This window comes from Aspergillus saccharolyticus (assembly GCF_003184585.1).
Source record: "Aspergillus saccharolyticus JOP 1030-1 unplaced genomic scaffold BP01scaffold_42, whole genome shotgun sequence".
Classification (NCBI taxonomy): Eukaryota; Fungi; Ascomycota; class Eurotiomycetes; order Eurotiales; family Aspergillaceae; genus Aspergillus; species Aspergillus saccharolyticus.
The window spans coordinates 134851-149896 of NW_020290652.1; the positions used below are offsets into that span (position 1 = coordinate 134851).

Sequence of the window (15046 nt, forward strand, 5' to 3'; positions counted from 1 at the left end):
GGGTGGTGGAAGTGAAGACAAGTTGAATGACGAAAAAGGATTAGGAAGAGCGAGAAAGAAAAAGAAAAGAGATAGCTGAACCCTTGAGTGGGCGAAGGGATTAATGAAGAATGAAGAAAATGTTGCCTTCATATAGGTAGCCCAAGGAAAAATGATGGAGAGAAAGTGCGACGGTTTTATCCAAGCATTATGAAGAGTACTTTAGCCAGCTTCCGCTCCGTTGATACTCATCTGATCCGGATTGTATCGGCGCCTTCGCATGGTGGCTTTCTTCCGTCTGGCGATGGCGGCGTTCTGAGCAGCGGTGCCATTACCACTGCCCATCTCGGTGTCGCCATCGTCATCACCCTCCCCATGTAACGCTTCGTAGCGAGACATTTCATCTAATTCACGAATATCGATCGGTTTCATACGCAGCCACTTCATGCGTGGACCTGACCGTGATCGTTCCGAAACACGAAATCCATAGATTCGTGATTCATAGATGCGGCCCGGGCCGAGACCTGGACTGAAATTGACCGTACGCATGCCGTTGATCTCAACGGGCTGGTTAGGAGGAGGCACGTCTGGAGACACCTGGTTATTGATCGAAGAAGATGTCAGGGAGGAAGAGCGCGTGGGAGACAAAGCGGAGAGAGAGTTGTCCATCCGAGATCCGATATCCAAATCTGGGAAAGTCATGAAGAACAGACATCCAAAAGTAGTACCGAAGAAGGCGCCATCAACCGAGTGGAAGCGACTGTTCGGAGGTGTATACAGGTCCTGGCAACTGGGACAGAAAAGCTTAACTGTCTCCTGGCCCGGGGTATCTGAGCGGCCAACGGGCAGGACCCTGCACCCATTGCAGTACACTCTAGGACAAACACCGAAATGCTGCATTTCATACTTTTCAAGCATCTGCTGGATACCAGGCCGCGATGTGATGTACCGTTGATGGATCAAGCCGTACAACAACTCGGCAGAGCTCTCAATCACACTCAAATCACTTGCCACCCGTGCATGTCTGCGCTCTCCAGCTCTCCGGTAACCCGGGGGCTTGTCGTCGCCTATTATCTCATCATCATCCTCATCTTCTTCCTCTTCCTCCTCTTCCTCATCATCTTCTTCTGGCTCCACATCCAAGATCATTTCCAGCGCCTCCTTGTACATGGGAACTTGCGACTGAAGGCCAGTGAGGTTAAAATCATCCTCGATGAAATCCTCCGAAACTTCAGCGAAGAACTCGTGGCCCATCAAGGAGCAAAACGAGGAGATCCATGACTCCGGTGCACCTTCCGACGACGACATATCGAACGAGTCCGACGCGGATGATGAGGGCGTTGATTCAGACAGTTGACTCAGATCCAGCCTGTCTAGGCCGTCGGCCAACGCCGAACCTGTCTCTCTCGACACGTTGCCGAGCTAAATGGAAAAACCAGGCTTCCGATATGAATCTCGTTCCGAGATAGGGCGCGGGCTGGAACCTGCACCGGCTATGTCGAATGCCGGGTGCACGTTTACCGGGTTCGTTGCGCTACTCCCTTGAATGAAAGGGAGGAGATATGGAACACAAAGAATCAGGTGCTTATAGAGGAGGCCGTCGAAGGCGGGCTGCTGAAATGGTTAATTAGACACCGTACGTCTGGCTGCCAAGGCGAGGGGTTATGGGCAATGTGCGGGCCGGCGTATTATTGTGCGATGAGGGAACGTTGACGCGATAAGTGGTGTGTTGGGAGAACCACTAACCGATAATCGCCTAGAAGGACATGAACTGCCACAAAGCAGGCTCTGACCCAGAGTCTAACGATCACGAACGGAGTGGTAAGCTAGAGCTGAGGCTGGACCACGCACGCACTTCCAGCTCGGGTCTGGATGGATGGATCGATCGACGGAGGTTGTCGAGGGGCTTCCGAAATTGGATTCGTGGGGCGGTGAGAGGGGAGTAAGGGAAAACTTGACAACACGAAGAAGTAAGATTACGGAAAGAGGGAATAGCGAAACAACTTGTTGATCTAAGCACTCACAACCACATGATATGCTCTTTAATTCGGGGCCATCGTGGTGATCGCGCGGTTGCTTCGAGGAAGGCATCTGGGATCCAGATGAGCCTTCCTGGACACAAGTTCTGCACCTATTTATCACGTGATAGTAATCTCTTAAGGCTCTCGACCACGACTAATCACAACTTTTACGTGTAGTTATAAGCATATCATCGACAAAATCGACAGTAATGTTAATGCCTTTAGTCGTCACATCTCCACTACGCTTTGAACTTCTAAAATAGATCTCGTATGACTCGTGACCATTCGCCTTCATCTCCCAAAACGCCTGATAAACCTTCCCCAGTGTTTTGTATCTCTCCATCCTGCCCAATGAAGCCACTGAGGCTTTCCGAAGCTCCTCCCGAATTAATGAAATTGCCAAATCCCCCCACCGCCTCAAATAGGTTTGTGAGTTCATGGCTCATTTGAAGCCCGTTCAGCGGGCTGTTCCCTAGTTCTCCAGCGCTATTCACCGGTCCGTATACAGAAAGATCTTCAATCGAATGACCAGCCAATCCGGCCATTGCGACGGCCGCCGAAGAATGGGGGTCATTGGAATCAGTTCCAAAGGGTCGTACAATGACTCCCAGTCGTTCGCCGATCTTGCGGAGACCTTTTATCGTCTTCCATAGTCGCTTGGAGACATAGGATTTGGTGCTAAAAACACTGACCAGTTCAAGAGCCATGTAAAACTCGTCCCTAACCTGCCGGTTGAAGTCATGTGGTGCATGGCATACAGCGAGGAAAAGCACCGCTAAGGCGGCGACTAGAAAATAGTTGAAAGTGATCTGCTGCGTACGATAGATATCGGAAGTCCCATTGAGCCGGGTGAGCACTCGGATCGTGTCTTTGGCGATATCCACCACAGTCTGTGCATGACCCTTGTCTTCCGCGATGCTTGCCGCGGAATGCAGCACTGGCCGATAGATGAGGATTCGAAGCTGATTCATTCGTAGATATAAGAGAATTCTCAATCTTCGAAGACCTCGGCTGGTTGATTCAGCCTGGTGATGCTTTGTAACCTCAACTGGATAAAATTTCAGCCCATCTGGGACCTGCTTGTACCATTGTAGAATCTGATAATCCAAATAGCCAATCTCATCGCGTCGTATGTCAGTTGCTCCCTCCGAGCCAAGCCCAGAGTACCAGATTTTGGAGCTGATACGATTGTACGATATCATACATTTGAGATACAGCAGAGATGCATCCTAGTGGTAGGTTAATGATATGCATGGCTGATTTGATAATTGAATAATGTATCTTACCGGTTCAGGAAGACTGGGATCAATGTCTTCATCTTGTATAATAAAAGGCAGCCCTGTGCCAAAGCTCCAACGCCGGTCCAGACTATACACTGACCAGAAGGTCTTTACGATGGCAGGCCACTGATCCTCGCTGGGAAATGATTTGGCCAAAGCATCTCGTCGGTGTAAACCCAATTCGAGACACATACGTGCAGCAAGACCAATAATCCTGTATGCCATAGCGTCATCATCTGAATGAAAATGATATGTTGCCTGGACACTTGGTTATCACTGAAGTTGTTTAGTCTCATAAGCATAACATACCATCAAACCATACAATTGAATGGTTCTGATATCCAACGAGTCCCAGATTTTGGCTTCCGCAACCGGCTTCACATTCAGGTACAGGCGCCGTGCAAGCTCGCTCTGGCCGCCCCCCTCTATCACCAACGTAATAGCAAGGATCATCTTCAGAAGAAGTGTGTTATCGTCATGAAGACCATCTGTACCAGGCAGACCCCTTTGCGCAAAGCCAGTACGAGTTGCAGCTTCCATGAATGTATAGAGCAGGTTAACTTGTTGCGCCACCTGTTCGATGTCTACGAGAGGGTACATGATTCCAACTTCTTCCTCATAGACCTGGCAGAGTCGCAGGGCTTCATCCCGCTTAATAACCCAGATCGGGTCTTTGGTTGGGTGTATCGTAGAAACAAGCTGACCCACATGGGGAGGTGACCCGGCCGGGGTGGCATGTGCTGTTGTGAGATCATCTGTTATCATTTCTTCAGCTGGGGCGATACCCATATTTTGCAGGCTCGAACGCGCGACATCAAAGTTGAAAGCAGAACTAGTAGGGCCCTGAAAGCGAGGATGTTTTGAACGAGGTTTAGTCAACGGTGCATGCATGGGCGTGAAGACTGACTGCGAGCCATCTCGAGAGAAACCTTCGAAACCCGATGAGTCTAAAGACGAACGTTGAGACCGTAAGTCCTTCAAGTTGGAAAAGAGACTATTGACTTGATCTTGTAATGTCTTGATCTGGTCTTTCATGGATCGAAACTCTCTGTGTTGAATAACCGATTAGCCATGGCGCTCCGGGGTGTGTAAATCGCGAAACCAAAAGAGCCACAGCCTACTCGGAATCTTTGAAAGTATTGTTGCAGCAGTTCGGGGCATATCGGCCTAGAGTAATTGCTCAGCTTATATCTTGCATTGAAGGCATTACCGGGCTGCATGGCCCTCGCAGCGCACAACTGACATTCGAGGTTGAGGTGCCCACAACGTTGGCAGGGCACCTGGCCGTTGCATTTGATTTTGCGCCGTTTACATTCATTGCTGAAAAAGCAGAAAGAAGTACGTGAATTGCCGTGTCAGCTGATTGGAATCTTGCGACTGACAAAGGTCTGAAAATGTGATTCGGTGGGTTTCAGAGCCGGGATCATACCATGCGATAGAGATGTAGCGATTCCGCTTGGTGCGAGTATGCGTTCCGTTGGCCTGTTCCGCTTTTCTCTTCACTGTCTCGGTAGTCGGAGCTTCGTTCTGGTCCGTGGAATCCGGCTGAGGTGGTAAAATCTCAGTCTGGGGAGACTCTGTTGCCATCTTGATTGAAATCCGCTGTGCGAAGACTATTATGGGCGTGCGAGCAAGCTGCGACCTGGTGCGGATAGGTTCCTTCTCCTCACAAGATGGGGCGCGCGCGGGGTTTCCGTCTTCCCCAGACCGGCGGACGGTTGAACTGAGGCCCGGTCACGTAAGGCGGTAAGATCAAGTCAAGGTCATTCAGCGCGGAAATTTGCCCGAGCTCCAAGCCCAGGTTGGTTTCATGATGCTCCGCACATAGCCGCAACCTCCTGTAAGTTTCACTTATCTCAACAGTCTATATGAAGGCCCAGCAATGCTCGCGCTACAATAACCTCCGGGTATGGAGGTGCTTCAACCGTTATGATCAGAGACCCCAGTGCTTCCGCTTTTACTCCACAACCGCGTCGCAGTACCAGTATCGCCCATTAGCATCTCTCGAACATGTCGAGCTTGATCACTTTCGCCAGGCATACTTCATCCCAGAACACCCTATACTCCTTCCGCGCCGACACTTTCAGACTCTTCCTGCTCTCACGAAGTGGTTCAGCTCCTCCCCGTCCCGATTGAACACGATATACCTCAGTCAACATGGCGCCGACGCTATGGTTCCATTAGAATTGACCCAGTTTTCTACAAATACCGATATCGGAGCGAATGAGCTTGACTTTCGGCAGTTCCACGCGCCTCTAAGCTTATTCCTTGAATGGATGTCGACGGCAGAATCGCTTGAATCACAAAAGACGCGCCTGTACCTAGCACAATGCCAGCTGCTTGACCTGCCGCAGACTCTCCGCGATGATCTCCCCGCCCCGGATCTGGTCAAGCAGGTAGGGAAAGGGGATATTTACGATACAAATGTCTGGATCGGGTATCCGCCCACCTACACGCCACTGCACCGCGATCCGAACCCGAATCTGTTCGTTCAGCTAGCCGGACGGAAGATGGTGCGGTTGTTACCACCCTCTGAAGGGCAAAAGGTATTTGGGGCGGTTCGACGCCAGATGGGAAAAAGTGCCGGCCGTGAGGCTGCTGCAATGCGGGGGGATGAAATGATGCAGGGTGAGGAGAGGTTTCTGCTTGAAAAGGCCGTCTGGCATGAGGCAACTGTTGGATCTACTGGACCCCTTGGATTTGAAGCGTCCCTAGAAGCTGGAGACGGCATGTTCATTCCTCGAGGATGGTGGCATAGTATCAAGGGACTAGAAGAATGTGTAACTGCTTCGGTAAGAGGCCCTATTGTCGCGCCCCTGAAGAAGTTTACTAATCCATAACCAGGTTAACTGGTGGTTCCGTTAATAACACAGCTATAGTTCGTAGGTTCAAAGTAAGACCGAATTATGATCACGCTGGCTCATCTGTATACTCAGCTCGAGTAATAAAAGCAAACCAACAAATACATAGTTACATCAACGATCTCTATCTTGTTAGAAGAGTCTCGAAGCTCGTATTTCTATCGAGCTATATCAAGAATGTCGGTTAAGTCGATCATCCGACATCAAAGTTCTAGAATTATCTTTTCGCCGCAGTCCCGCCTACAACCTCTCACACCTTGTTCCACCTCACAAGATAGAAAATCCCATGGTCTTTCACACGTCAAATAATCCTTTCCTGACTTCCAATCAACCCCACTAGTTACGTTCCCCGACATATAATGCACATGTCCGGCCTTTTGACCCGTGCCTCTCTCTCTCTCCTCAACATCCTCCTCACTCCACTCCTCACCACGTCCACATCCACATCCATTCGCGCATCGGCAATTGGTCCGCCACGATTTCAACTCGATCTTCCTATTCACCCCCAGTGCTCCGCATTTAATCTATACCGTCGCCACAACTCCACTTTCTACTCAACAATGTCGACGACCTCCTCCCAAGAACCCCAGGCTACTGTAACAGCCGACGCCAACGCGGAGAACCGGACGCAGGAGCAGCTGGGACGAAAAGAATATCTCGCTCTTCCAGATGCAGGCAGCGCCAATTCCGCGTCGCACGAACTTGACGTAAGCGGCGACGGCTCATCCGTGAAGCTGGACCATCTGGGCCCCTTGGTTGTCAACCAGGACGGAACACTGTCGAGAATCTCGAACTGGGAGCAAATGACTGAGATCGAGCGGAGAAATACACTAAGGGTCCTGGGAAAGCGGAACAAATTGAGAATGGATGCTATCAAAGAGCAACAAAACCAGGGCCAGCAGAACTAGGAGTATCCTTGTCGGGGAAGAACAAAAGAACTCAACCACGTCATCTACTTGCTAGATCGCGGTTTATGACTTTTAACGACTTGTGTGTTGTGACCATATGCTTTCTTTCCAGATCGAATCTACAGGGGCGCATTGCCATACGGCGTGTTATATATCGTCATAGCCAGAACTTTAATTTCATCATCATCACGTATCAGGCCTGGAGCAAATAAAGATAATCATTCTTGCTCTTCGCCCAGATTCACGAGTGTCAGCCAAATCAGCCAAATAGCCAGTCGCCCAATCGGGAAAGATGGTTGCTGTAGCTTGTTAGTCCATGTCAATCGTAAAAGCAGTCATGCACAGGGCAGGGGATGTGCAAGGGCCTACCGCGATTGTACTTCAACGTAGTTCTTCGTATATTCATCTATGTCGTCCACCCCAGTAAGTATATCGACCTCGTAGGGCTTCAGATACTTCGTCCGGCAAAGTAGTTTGTAGCTGACATAAATGACTGGAAACACTGCAATCATCGTGTACGAGAACAAGAATGTCGGTACGTCCCAGTTACCGGGAAGGAATACCGTATACCCACCAACGAAGGTCATAATGAACGTGGAGACCAAAGCTATGTAGGCAACATACGGTTGGCCCCAGCTGCGGTAGAGGAGAGTTTGTCGGTCCACACCCTGTGCAATCAGAGCCTTCCTGAACCGAGTGTATGTGAAGGTGATGACTGAGAAATTGATAAGTTGGGAGGCAGTCATCTATCAGTCTAATTAGCGTTTGAGCTGCTGGCATGGGTAGCGATGACAAAAACCTACCAGACTAACAAACCAATTAAGTACGACTGCTGAACCATTAGAGACCTGCAAGAATGCAAGAAGGGCAATGAGAAGAACGACCAGCACGCAGTAGATTGGTACACCTTTCTTAGTGCACCTGGCGAATATGCGTGGCGCCTTGCCATCAAGCGCAAGTCCGTAAAGGCTTCGACTAGCACAGTAGACATAGCTGTTACCCGCACTGAATGAAGCAAGGAGAATCATGGCATTGACAATGTGTGACAGCACGGGGATGTGTAGCCGATCCATCGCAATCACATAAGGCGATGAGGCAGCACCAGGTAAATCCTGTTCGAACGCTGCGGCCATTTCGGGGTCGTTGTAGGGAATCAAGATGCCAATGCAGAACACACCCAAGACGAAGAATGCAGTGAGACGTAGAAATACACCGTTGAAAGCCTTTGGTAGAACTCTGCGAGGATTGACGGCCTCCCCCGCAGCCATAGAGACGTACTCTGGTCCAGCAATGGTGAAGCTGGCCTGAATTAAGCAAGCCAAAAAGCCGAGCCACCGGCCAAGACCGTCGGTCTTATAATACTCTGCGAAAGCTCCAGGATTTCTCCAGTAGCGAAAGCCGAGCCGGTCGCCGAGCGGATTGCCTCCAACCATCACAATGAATGTGAAGAATATCAATCCCACGCTGAGTAAGACTTTGCTTAGAGACAGCCAGAATTCGGACTCGCCATACCATTCGACGGCAAAGAGGTTCAATAGTCTAAAGAGTCATCGATTTGAGTTTAGTCGGAGTAATGAGATCCATTAGTCCACGAGAATGCAGGAGATGCTACGCACACGTAGAGTGCTAGTACAATGACGACAACCCCGGCAACTGGAACTGCATCAGTCCAGTAGTTGAGAATCATATTACAAGCCGTAATCTCGAAAGGAACCATGACAGCCTCAAAGATAAAGAAGTTGTAACCAGCGGCCACACCGAAGGCTTGATCGACATAACGGCCAGCGAACCTGATAAAGGGCGATGAAATGGGCAAGTAAGTTACCATTTCTGCCAGACCTAGAGCAAGATATCTTTCAGTAATGGCCATACCAAGAGAAAAGAAATCAAGGTGCATTGAGACTGATCACCGACAGACTTCGGGCATCTACCGTCGGTATATTGGGAAGTCGTGGTTGCTCGCAACAACAGAGAGTCGAGACTGTGATGAGCCGCAAGGGTATTGCAGCACAGCCTCTTGTAACGGGGCATCTTACAGACGGTTATACAAAGAATCACTAAAGACCTGATTTGAGAAGATATATAAGATTCGGCACAACGAGTAGATTGAAGAAGGGGCGACCCTTGAAGGGTCATGTCCGGTTCCGTGCTCATTTACCGAGCAAGTGCCATGTATATGTTGTAGTCACGTCACCTGGCTGTCCACAGATTTGCAGGAACTATCTGCTTCAACTGAATAGCACCTCCCAATGCATGTCCCAGGATCTAGAAAAATGCTGTCTCATTGCAGTGGCTGCTAGCTTACTACTGGAGAGGCAAGTTCCCAAAACCCAAGAGAGCAAGTTCTAGGTCGAGACTGCAGCAGGGATCGCAAGATAGAAGAGGGGAGTGGAAGGCTCGATACATTAAACAGCAGAGTCAAGAAACTAACCAGATCAAAAAGGCCAGGAACAGACTGCCAGGGCCACCATGCATCAAACCTTTGCCTATCTGCACGTATAGCGCTGTTCCAATCGTACCACCAATGCCAATAAGTTGTATGTGTCTAGGTTTCAGCTTTCGATGTGTTTGATCGGAGGCAAGCTTGATTGAATGAACTGCGAGCTCTTCGTTATCAGTGACGACGGCACCCTTTTCAAGGGGCCCTTGGTGACTTGCAGCATCTTCTCTGCCGCAACTTATGGTCAGGGAATGGCCCTCGTGGGTAGCAATTGCTGTAGTCATCTGTAGAAACGTGTTAACGACCAGGTCCAGGTCCAGCGATTCAGGTTCAGTCTGTTGCACGAAACCCAGGATCGAAAGGAACGAGAATGCGCTGCATTAGAGACAATGCAGAAATTTTTTTTAAAAATGGATACGAAGAGCCAAGAAGCGGACGAAGGGAGGCTACCTATGATATATGTAGCAATACACCGAGACCAGTCGTGAGCCGGTATCATAGTGGTATCTGTCAATCATGAAGCATGATTTGTTACAGTTGTCTGCTGAATTAGCTGGCCTACCTCGGCAGGTATATCAGAAGACAAGCAAGGAAGCGAATCATAGCGCAAGAAGGGCATCGCTAGCACGGTTGACTCCATTTTGCCTCCCCGCAATGGCGCGCTGATGAAAGGGGATCCCACTTCTAGCCTGGAAATAGACAACAAGCTAGCGCGGAGGGACCGAAGGGAGGACCCAAGAGGGCCAGAGCGGCATTCCTTCCGCTCCTTGCCTCATAAAAATACAGGATCTGCTGTGTCGTTCATAAGGTTTGCAGTTGAATAACCTCTGTAATATGTGCCGACATGCTGAACTCAAGGTGCGCCTTGCATCAAGAAGCGAACCGGGGAGGAAGTAAAATATGGCGGGGTTTGGGGAGAATGGAGGACGAGGGGCATTCCGGAACTAGACCTTAATTATTCATCTTAGTGTCTTTTCTTTTTGAAAAAACGCTTTTGGTTAAGTTAGCTGTTATTATGGGCGGCGTAAGACTATGTAAATAAGAACTAGCCTGAGGCCCAGTTTCGGCGATCACATAATAACCGTATACTTGTTTTCATCCAAATTGCGCCTGCTTGTAAAAACATCCCTGCAAGAACTCTCGAACCTGCAAGAAAACCTCAAAGAGAGCCATAGTATCCGCTAATCGAAGCAGCAGGAGGGGCCGAGGAGAGAGGAAAAGAGCAAGTATATCAACCAACTACTTAGATGGAAAATAACCAACGCCAGAAATTCCGCAGCTTCCGTTGCTAAGACAACTCTTAACCATCCAGCGTCCGGTCGAATTCCTCTGCCATCCCAGTCTCTGTGGTCGACGGATAAGTTCCGGCTCGGTCGCGGGGTTTCTGTCCTAGCCAGCTAGGAGGGAAAAAGCCATCATTGTCTTCGAAGTAGAGGTGATGTGATAGTTTTGATTCAACAAGGCTATGTTGGCGATCGTGTGTATGATCGACCTCGCCGACTTCGTGCCTCTCTTGAATAAGAGTTGTACTTGTAGTTCCGGACTTTCTCGGTTTATCAGTGTGGTCGGGGGATATCATTTGAGTAGCAGTGAGTGGTGTGCAGGAGTAGGAAGATATAGCCTGATAGCAGCAAACTGAAGAAGAACATGGACCTGGATGAAGAAGGTATGTGAAGGTGAAGAGGTAAATTTGTACGAAAAAGTTATCTATGACTCCAGTTAACAGCCAGCATGCATTCATTTCTTGACGTCAGATACTCAGAGTCGTAGGCTTTGACAAATACTACCTACCGAGTACTTGTATTTACAGTACGGCACCTAACTATGTGCCCTCTTCGAAAATCTCTGTATGCAACCCCCACAGATTCTTAAGGTATGGGTAAACTACACGAAGACAACTGTTTGATCCCCTTAGGAAAAACTAGCGCAGTTGAATCACTACGTACAGTAATAATCGAGCTCTGAAATCCTGTACTGCAGTAGACATCGGCAACAATCAAATCAGAGCGACCTGCTTTCCAGAGGCCCGACCCACGGTTGCACCGCCCCAAGCTCTTCTTCCCCCCGCCTGCCCCGCGTCTTCTCTCCTGACCTTCAAACCATCATTTCCAATATTCCTCAATCACAACAGCCAACTTCCTTTAGGAGTCAAGGTTGACTTGGACTACCAGTACAAAGCAACTAGCAATTATTCATCAAGAAGATAAATATCATGGTCGAACACGAACCTGAACCGAAGCGCTTTTCCCCGAAGATCCCTGTGCAGCTCGACCCTCCCAAATATGATCCGATAACTGTGGAGGAACTGTCGAAATGTGACGGTCAGTGAACCCCAAATAAAAATCCACTTCCACTTGCACATGGCAAGCTCGCTCTGACTGAATGCGACTCACAGGCACCGATTCGAACCGCCCTACCCTAGTCGCAATCAAGGGAATCGTTTTTGACGTGACCCGCAATGCTGCTTATAGCTCTAGTGGACAGTACCACGGTACATTCAATCCTCACTTCTCGATCAATATGATGTTTGGCTATAGACATGTTTTAAATATGTCAATACTGATCCCTGGTCATAGTATTTGCCGGAAAGGATCCCTCCCGCGCCCTGGCCTCCTCGTCGCTCAAGCCTGAGGATTGCCGACCGGATTGGTACGATCTTGAGGATAAAGAGAAGACGGTTCTCGATGAATGGTTCACCTTCTTCAGCAAACGGTACAATATTGTTGGGAAAGTAAAGGACGCTACAAACTATTGAAACAATTTGATGAGACCTTTGCGTTACTTCGTCTATTCGCCAGCGCTCTCTATCATGAGCGCGCCATAAATGTGCTTTCGGCCCATGGTGCCTTCATGCGTTGTTGTGATACCTAATGCTTTAGTCTATTAGACCTGGGGTGATACTTGGAATGACCTGTACTGGGTGACATTGGAAATATGCACAATCGATGATCATTAGCTATCTATGTAAATTTCCTGAACTTTTGTATGTACCAGTATCTAAGCCTTTCCTTTCCGAGTCCTTCGCTGCATTCTCTTCTTCGCAATGATTCGATTTCGCTTTGCCACCTTGTTCTGTTCCTCTGCATCTTCGCCCGCGTCATTTCGGTCGCTGCTGTTGTCAGAACGCTTTCGCTTTTGACCGGTCTGAGAGGGTTTATCCTTCACACCACGTCTTGAAGCACCATCTCCTTGTCCCTGGTCCTTCTTGAAATTGCGTGCCTTAGACTGCTGTTCATTGCGGCGTTTGACGACATTGGCATTCTCAATAGCAAATTCAACGACGAGCCGCTTTTTCTTCTCTTGAGCATCAGGGGTAGCAGATTTAGGAGGCTCCACAGCGTGACCGTTGAGCCATCTTAAACCCATGAGAGCATGGCGATGAGTATAATATTCGACGAAACCATAACCTCTGCTCCGACCAGCACCAGTTTCCTCCTTGATCTTGCTTCCATCGCGACTCTCGTAGACAATCTTGGCTTGCCTAACCACTCCCACCCCCTTCTTCTTTCGCTGTTGTTCCGCCTCACGCATGGCGTCGGCAGCCCGATCCAGTTCCTCCTTCGACAAAGGCTGACGCACACCGTTTTTCATGTCTTGAGCAAAGCCAACAACAGCCTGCCGAGCCAGTTGCTTGAGATCTTTTGAGGTGATATGGCGTGGGATGTTGCGAATAGACAAACGCGTGAGACTGAGGTGGAGACTAGGATTCTTCTTGATAAAATTCTGTCGTTGTTTGTAACTGTCCTCTCTCATCTTGATTTCAGAAGGCGAGAGTTTCTTGTAGAGAGCAGAATTGGGTGCGATGGTGCCCTCCTGAAGAAGGTAAAGGCGGCGTTTGTCGGTATCGCGAACAAGGCGGCGGGAAACACCCTCCTCTTCCAGTTGAGTCGCACGGGACTTGCTCACTGCACGAGCAACTTGAAGCACGCGGCCATCCAAGGTATAACGCCCACTTGGATCAGCGTTTTCATTTTGGAGGACGGACTGCTTGTATGCAGTCGATGCCCTTTTCCCCTTGTCTTTATCGGCGGTTAAAGGATCCTGCTGCTTGGGGGCGTCGCGCACACATGATACTGCATCGTCCGCCTTCCAAAAACAGACGAATCCAGTACCACGAGGACGCTCGGTATCTCGGTCAATGACAATTCGGGCATAGCGAAGAGGACCAAATTGAGTGAAGTGTTCGTAGAGCATCTCATCATCACACGTAAAAGGCAGGTTCCTAATGAAAATGGTCGATGCATCCCGTTCGTCGTTTTCTTCTTTTTCCTCCTCTTCTTCCTGCTCGCTCAACGCTTCACTTTCCAAATCTGCCTCGATCATGTCGTCTTCACTGTCAAGATCACCTTCTCCGTCAACGGAAGGGGCGTCCTCATCAACATCACAGTCGGCTTCTGCCGCTTCCTCGTCCTCATCTGCAATCTCAGCGTCCTTAGGCTCCTCAACCTGCTTATCACTCTCCGCGTTATCTCGCTCCTTTTGTAAATCCTCCCAAATATTTTTTTCCACTGCCCAATCCACTGCCAGTGTTCGCCCGTCGACTTCCTTTCCATTGACGCCCTCTAGCGCCTTCTCTGCGTTCTTCTTTCCTCTTAACACAACGAAGCCAAATCCTGCCAATTGATTTCCCTTCTTCGGTAGGTAAGCTTGCTTGACTTTACCATAACTCCGAAAAAGCACAGCTAAATCGTTGGGTTCTTTGATGCTCCACGGCAGGTTTCGGACAATCAATCTCGGTGGCGTAGCGGCCGCTCTTTGTTGTTCCCTTCGCTTCTTCAGCTCGAGAGCTTCGGTGGATGGTTTGGATCTGCCGAGGTTTTCGTCCACAACACGATGGCGCGGTTGCGCATACTCGACCTTGATCTTCTTGCCTGCAAAAGCAGATCCATTAAGTTCCTCCAAGGCAGCCTTCGCATCTTCAACATCAGCAAAAGTCACGAAGCCATAACCCCTGGATAGTTTGGTTTCTGGGTCGGTGACGACGATGGCATGCTTGATCACATAGGATTGCGAAAAATGTTCTGCGAGGCTCTCGGTGGTCGCTGAGGCGGGAAGCGATCGAATGAACAACTCTCTTCGAGGTTGATTTGAGGCACTCTGAGACGTTGCCTTGGTTTGCGTATCGATAGCGGTTACAGACTGACTAGAGGTAGCCTGGGCCTCAACGGAGCTCCCCTTGCGAGAGTCGTCACTGTCCATGGTTGGTGTCTGGATGACTTTTTGGGGGGAAAGAAAATCTGCGGCAGAAAAATCCCAGTGTGAACAGGGTCGAAAGGCAGAAGCGGATCTCCGGGCGGTGAGTTGCGAGATTAGACAGGACGAGGCCGACCAGACGCGGGCATTTTCTGTACGTGGAAACAAGCACGACGAAATGGAATTCTGGTTATAAGATTTCAGCTCTAGAATCCATAGAGTAAAGGATCATAGCAATGTTCTTTTGACGTATTGAAGTAGGATAACAAATTCAAGGAATAGTGCCTTAGGCGCGGCTCGAACGCTCGATCTTTAGGAAGAACAAATGGCATGACGCATTCAGATTGCACGTGAGATACCCGAA

The 15046-nt window shown here is 49.3% G+C and overlaps 9 protein-coding genes across 9 annotated transcripts; 3 read left to right on the plus strand and 6 right to left on the minus strand.

Annotated features, from left to right (window-relative positions):
• Positions 1-140: 140 nt before the first annotated feature.
• BP01DRAFT_158991 (casein kinase II subunit beta) lies at positions 141-1533 on the minus strand. Its single transcript, XM_025570682.1, has one exon. It carries the CDS (start codon positions 1285-1287, stop codon positions 202-204), a length of 1086 nt encoding a protein of 361 aa, XP_025427801.1. The 5' UTR covers positions 1288-1533; the 3' UTR covers positions 141-201.
• Positions 1534-2254: 721 nt separating this feature from the next.
• On the minus strand, positions 2255-4867 carry BP01DRAFT_348202 (transcription factor domain-containing protein; the record flags this gene model as incomplete). Its single annotated transcript, XM_025573720.1, has 6 exons — positions 2255-3229; positions 3287-3538; positions 3590-4328; positions 4402-4447; positions 4524-4600; positions 4710-4867. The coding sequence occupies 6 exons, from the start codon at positions 4865-4867 to the stop codon at positions 2255-2257; spliced, it is 2247 nt and encodes a 748-aa protein (XP_025427802.1).
• Positions 4826-6217, plus strand: BP01DRAFT_360019 (putative JmjC domain protein). Its single transcript, XM_025575817.1, has 2 exons — positions 4826-6072; positions 6125-6217. Exons 1-2 carry the CDS (start codon positions 5149-5151, stop codon positions 6143-6145), a joined length of 945 nt encoding a protein of 314 aa, XP_025427803.1. The 5' UTR covers positions 4826-5148; the 3' UTR covers positions 6146-6217.
• Positions 6124-7258, plus strand: BP01DRAFT_360020 (uncharacterized protein). The gene has a single exon (XM_025575818.1). The coding sequence runs from the start codon at positions 6507-6509 to the stop codon at positions 7047-7049; it is 543 nt and encodes a 180-aa protein (XP_025427804.1). The 5' UTR covers positions 6124-6506; the 3' UTR covers positions 7050-7258.
• Positions 7259-7308: 50 nt separating this feature from the next.
• Positions 7309-8877, minus strand: BP01DRAFT_386061 (putative general amino acid permease (Agp2); the record flags this gene model as incomplete). The annotated part of the gene is made up of 4 exons (XM_025577653.1): positions 7309-7348; positions 7419-7795; positions 7853-8588; positions 8666-8877. The coding sequence occupies 4 exons, from the start codon at positions 8875-8877 to the stop codon at positions 7309-7311; spliced, it is 1365 nt and encodes a 454-aa protein (XP_025427805.1).
• Positions 8878-9479: 602 nt separating this feature from the next.
• On the minus strand, positions 9480-9641 carry BP01DRAFT_262606 (uncharacterized protein; the record flags this gene model as incomplete). The annotated part of the gene is made up of 1 exon (XM_025571315.1): positions 9480-9641. A coding segment is annotated over one exon (162 nt), but the record flags the coding sequence as incomplete, so codon positions are not given.
• Positions 9642-10507: 866 nt separating this feature from the next.
• Positions 10508-11165, minus strand: BP01DRAFT_360024 (uncharacterized protein). The gene has a single exon (XM_025575819.1). The coding sequence runs from the start codon at positions 11066-11068 to the stop codon at positions 10790-10792; it is 279 nt and encodes a 92-aa protein (XP_025427807.1). The 5' UTR covers positions 11069-11165; the 3' UTR covers positions 10508-10789.
• A 356-nt stretch (positions 11166-11521) lies between these two features.
• BP01DRAFT_360025 (putative progesterone binding protein) lies at positions 11522-12444 on the plus strand. The gene is made up of 3 exons (XM_025575820.1): positions 11522-11810; positions 11885-11980; positions 12066-12444. Exons 1-3 carry the CDS (start codon positions 11702-11704, stop codon positions 12242-12244), a joined length of 384 nt encoding a protein of 127 aa, XP_025427808.1. The 5' UTR covers positions 11522-11701; the 3' UTR covers positions 12245-12444.
• On the minus strand, positions 12422-14962 carry BP01DRAFT_360026 (mRNA-binding ribosome biosynthesis protein NOP4). The gene has a single exon (XM_025575821.1). It carries the CDS (start codon positions 14686-14688, stop codon positions 12487-12489), a length of 2202 nt encoding a protein of 733 aa, XP_025427809.1. The 5' UTR covers positions 14689-14962; the 3' UTR covers positions 12422-12486.
• Positions 14963-15046: the final 84 nt, after the last annotated feature.

What these genes read in the sequence shown, in the direction of transcription:
- BP01DRAFT_360019 (XM_025575817.1), top strand. Translation starts at nt 5,149, where the DNA reads ATGAAGGCCCAGCAATGCTCGCGCTACAATAACCTCCGGGTATGGAGG. An exon ending in AAGAATGTGTAACTGCTTCG is followed by an intron (nt 6,073 to 6,124) that starts GTAAGAGGCCCT and finishes ATCCATAACCAG; the next exon opens with GTTAACTGGTGGTTCCGTTA.
- BP01DRAFT_360026 (XM_025575821.1), bottom strand. Translation starts at nt 14,688, where the DNA reads ATGGACAGTGACGACTCTCGCAAGGGGAGCTCCGTTGAGGCCCAGGCT.
- BP01DRAFT_360025 (XM_025575820.1), top strand. Translation starts at nt 11,702, where the DNA reads ATGGTCGAACACGAACCTGAACCGAAGCGCTTTTCCCCGAAGATCCCT. An exon ending in GGAACTGTCGAAATGTGACG is followed by an intron (nt 11,811 to 11,884) that starts GTCAGTGAACCC and finishes TGCGACTCACAG; the next exon opens with GCACCGATTCGAACCGCCCT. An exon ending in CTCTAGTGGACAGTACCACG is followed by an intron (nt 11,981 to 12,065) that starts GTACATTCAATC and finishes CCCTGGTCATAG; the next exon opens with TATTTGCCGGAAAGGATCCC.
- BP01DRAFT_360020 (XM_025575818.1), top strand. Translation starts at nt 6,507, where the DNA reads ATGTCCGGCCTTTTGACCCGTGCCTCTCTCTCTCTCCTCAACATCCTC.
- BP01DRAFT_360024 (XM_025575819.1), bottom strand. Translation starts at nt 11,068, where the DNA reads ATGATATCCCCCGACCACACTGATAAACCGAGAAAGTCCGGAACTACA.
- BP01DRAFT_158991 (XM_025570682.1), bottom strand. Translation starts at nt 1,287, where the DNA reads ATGTCGTCGTCGGAAGGTGCACCGGAGTCATGGATCTCCTCGTTTTGC.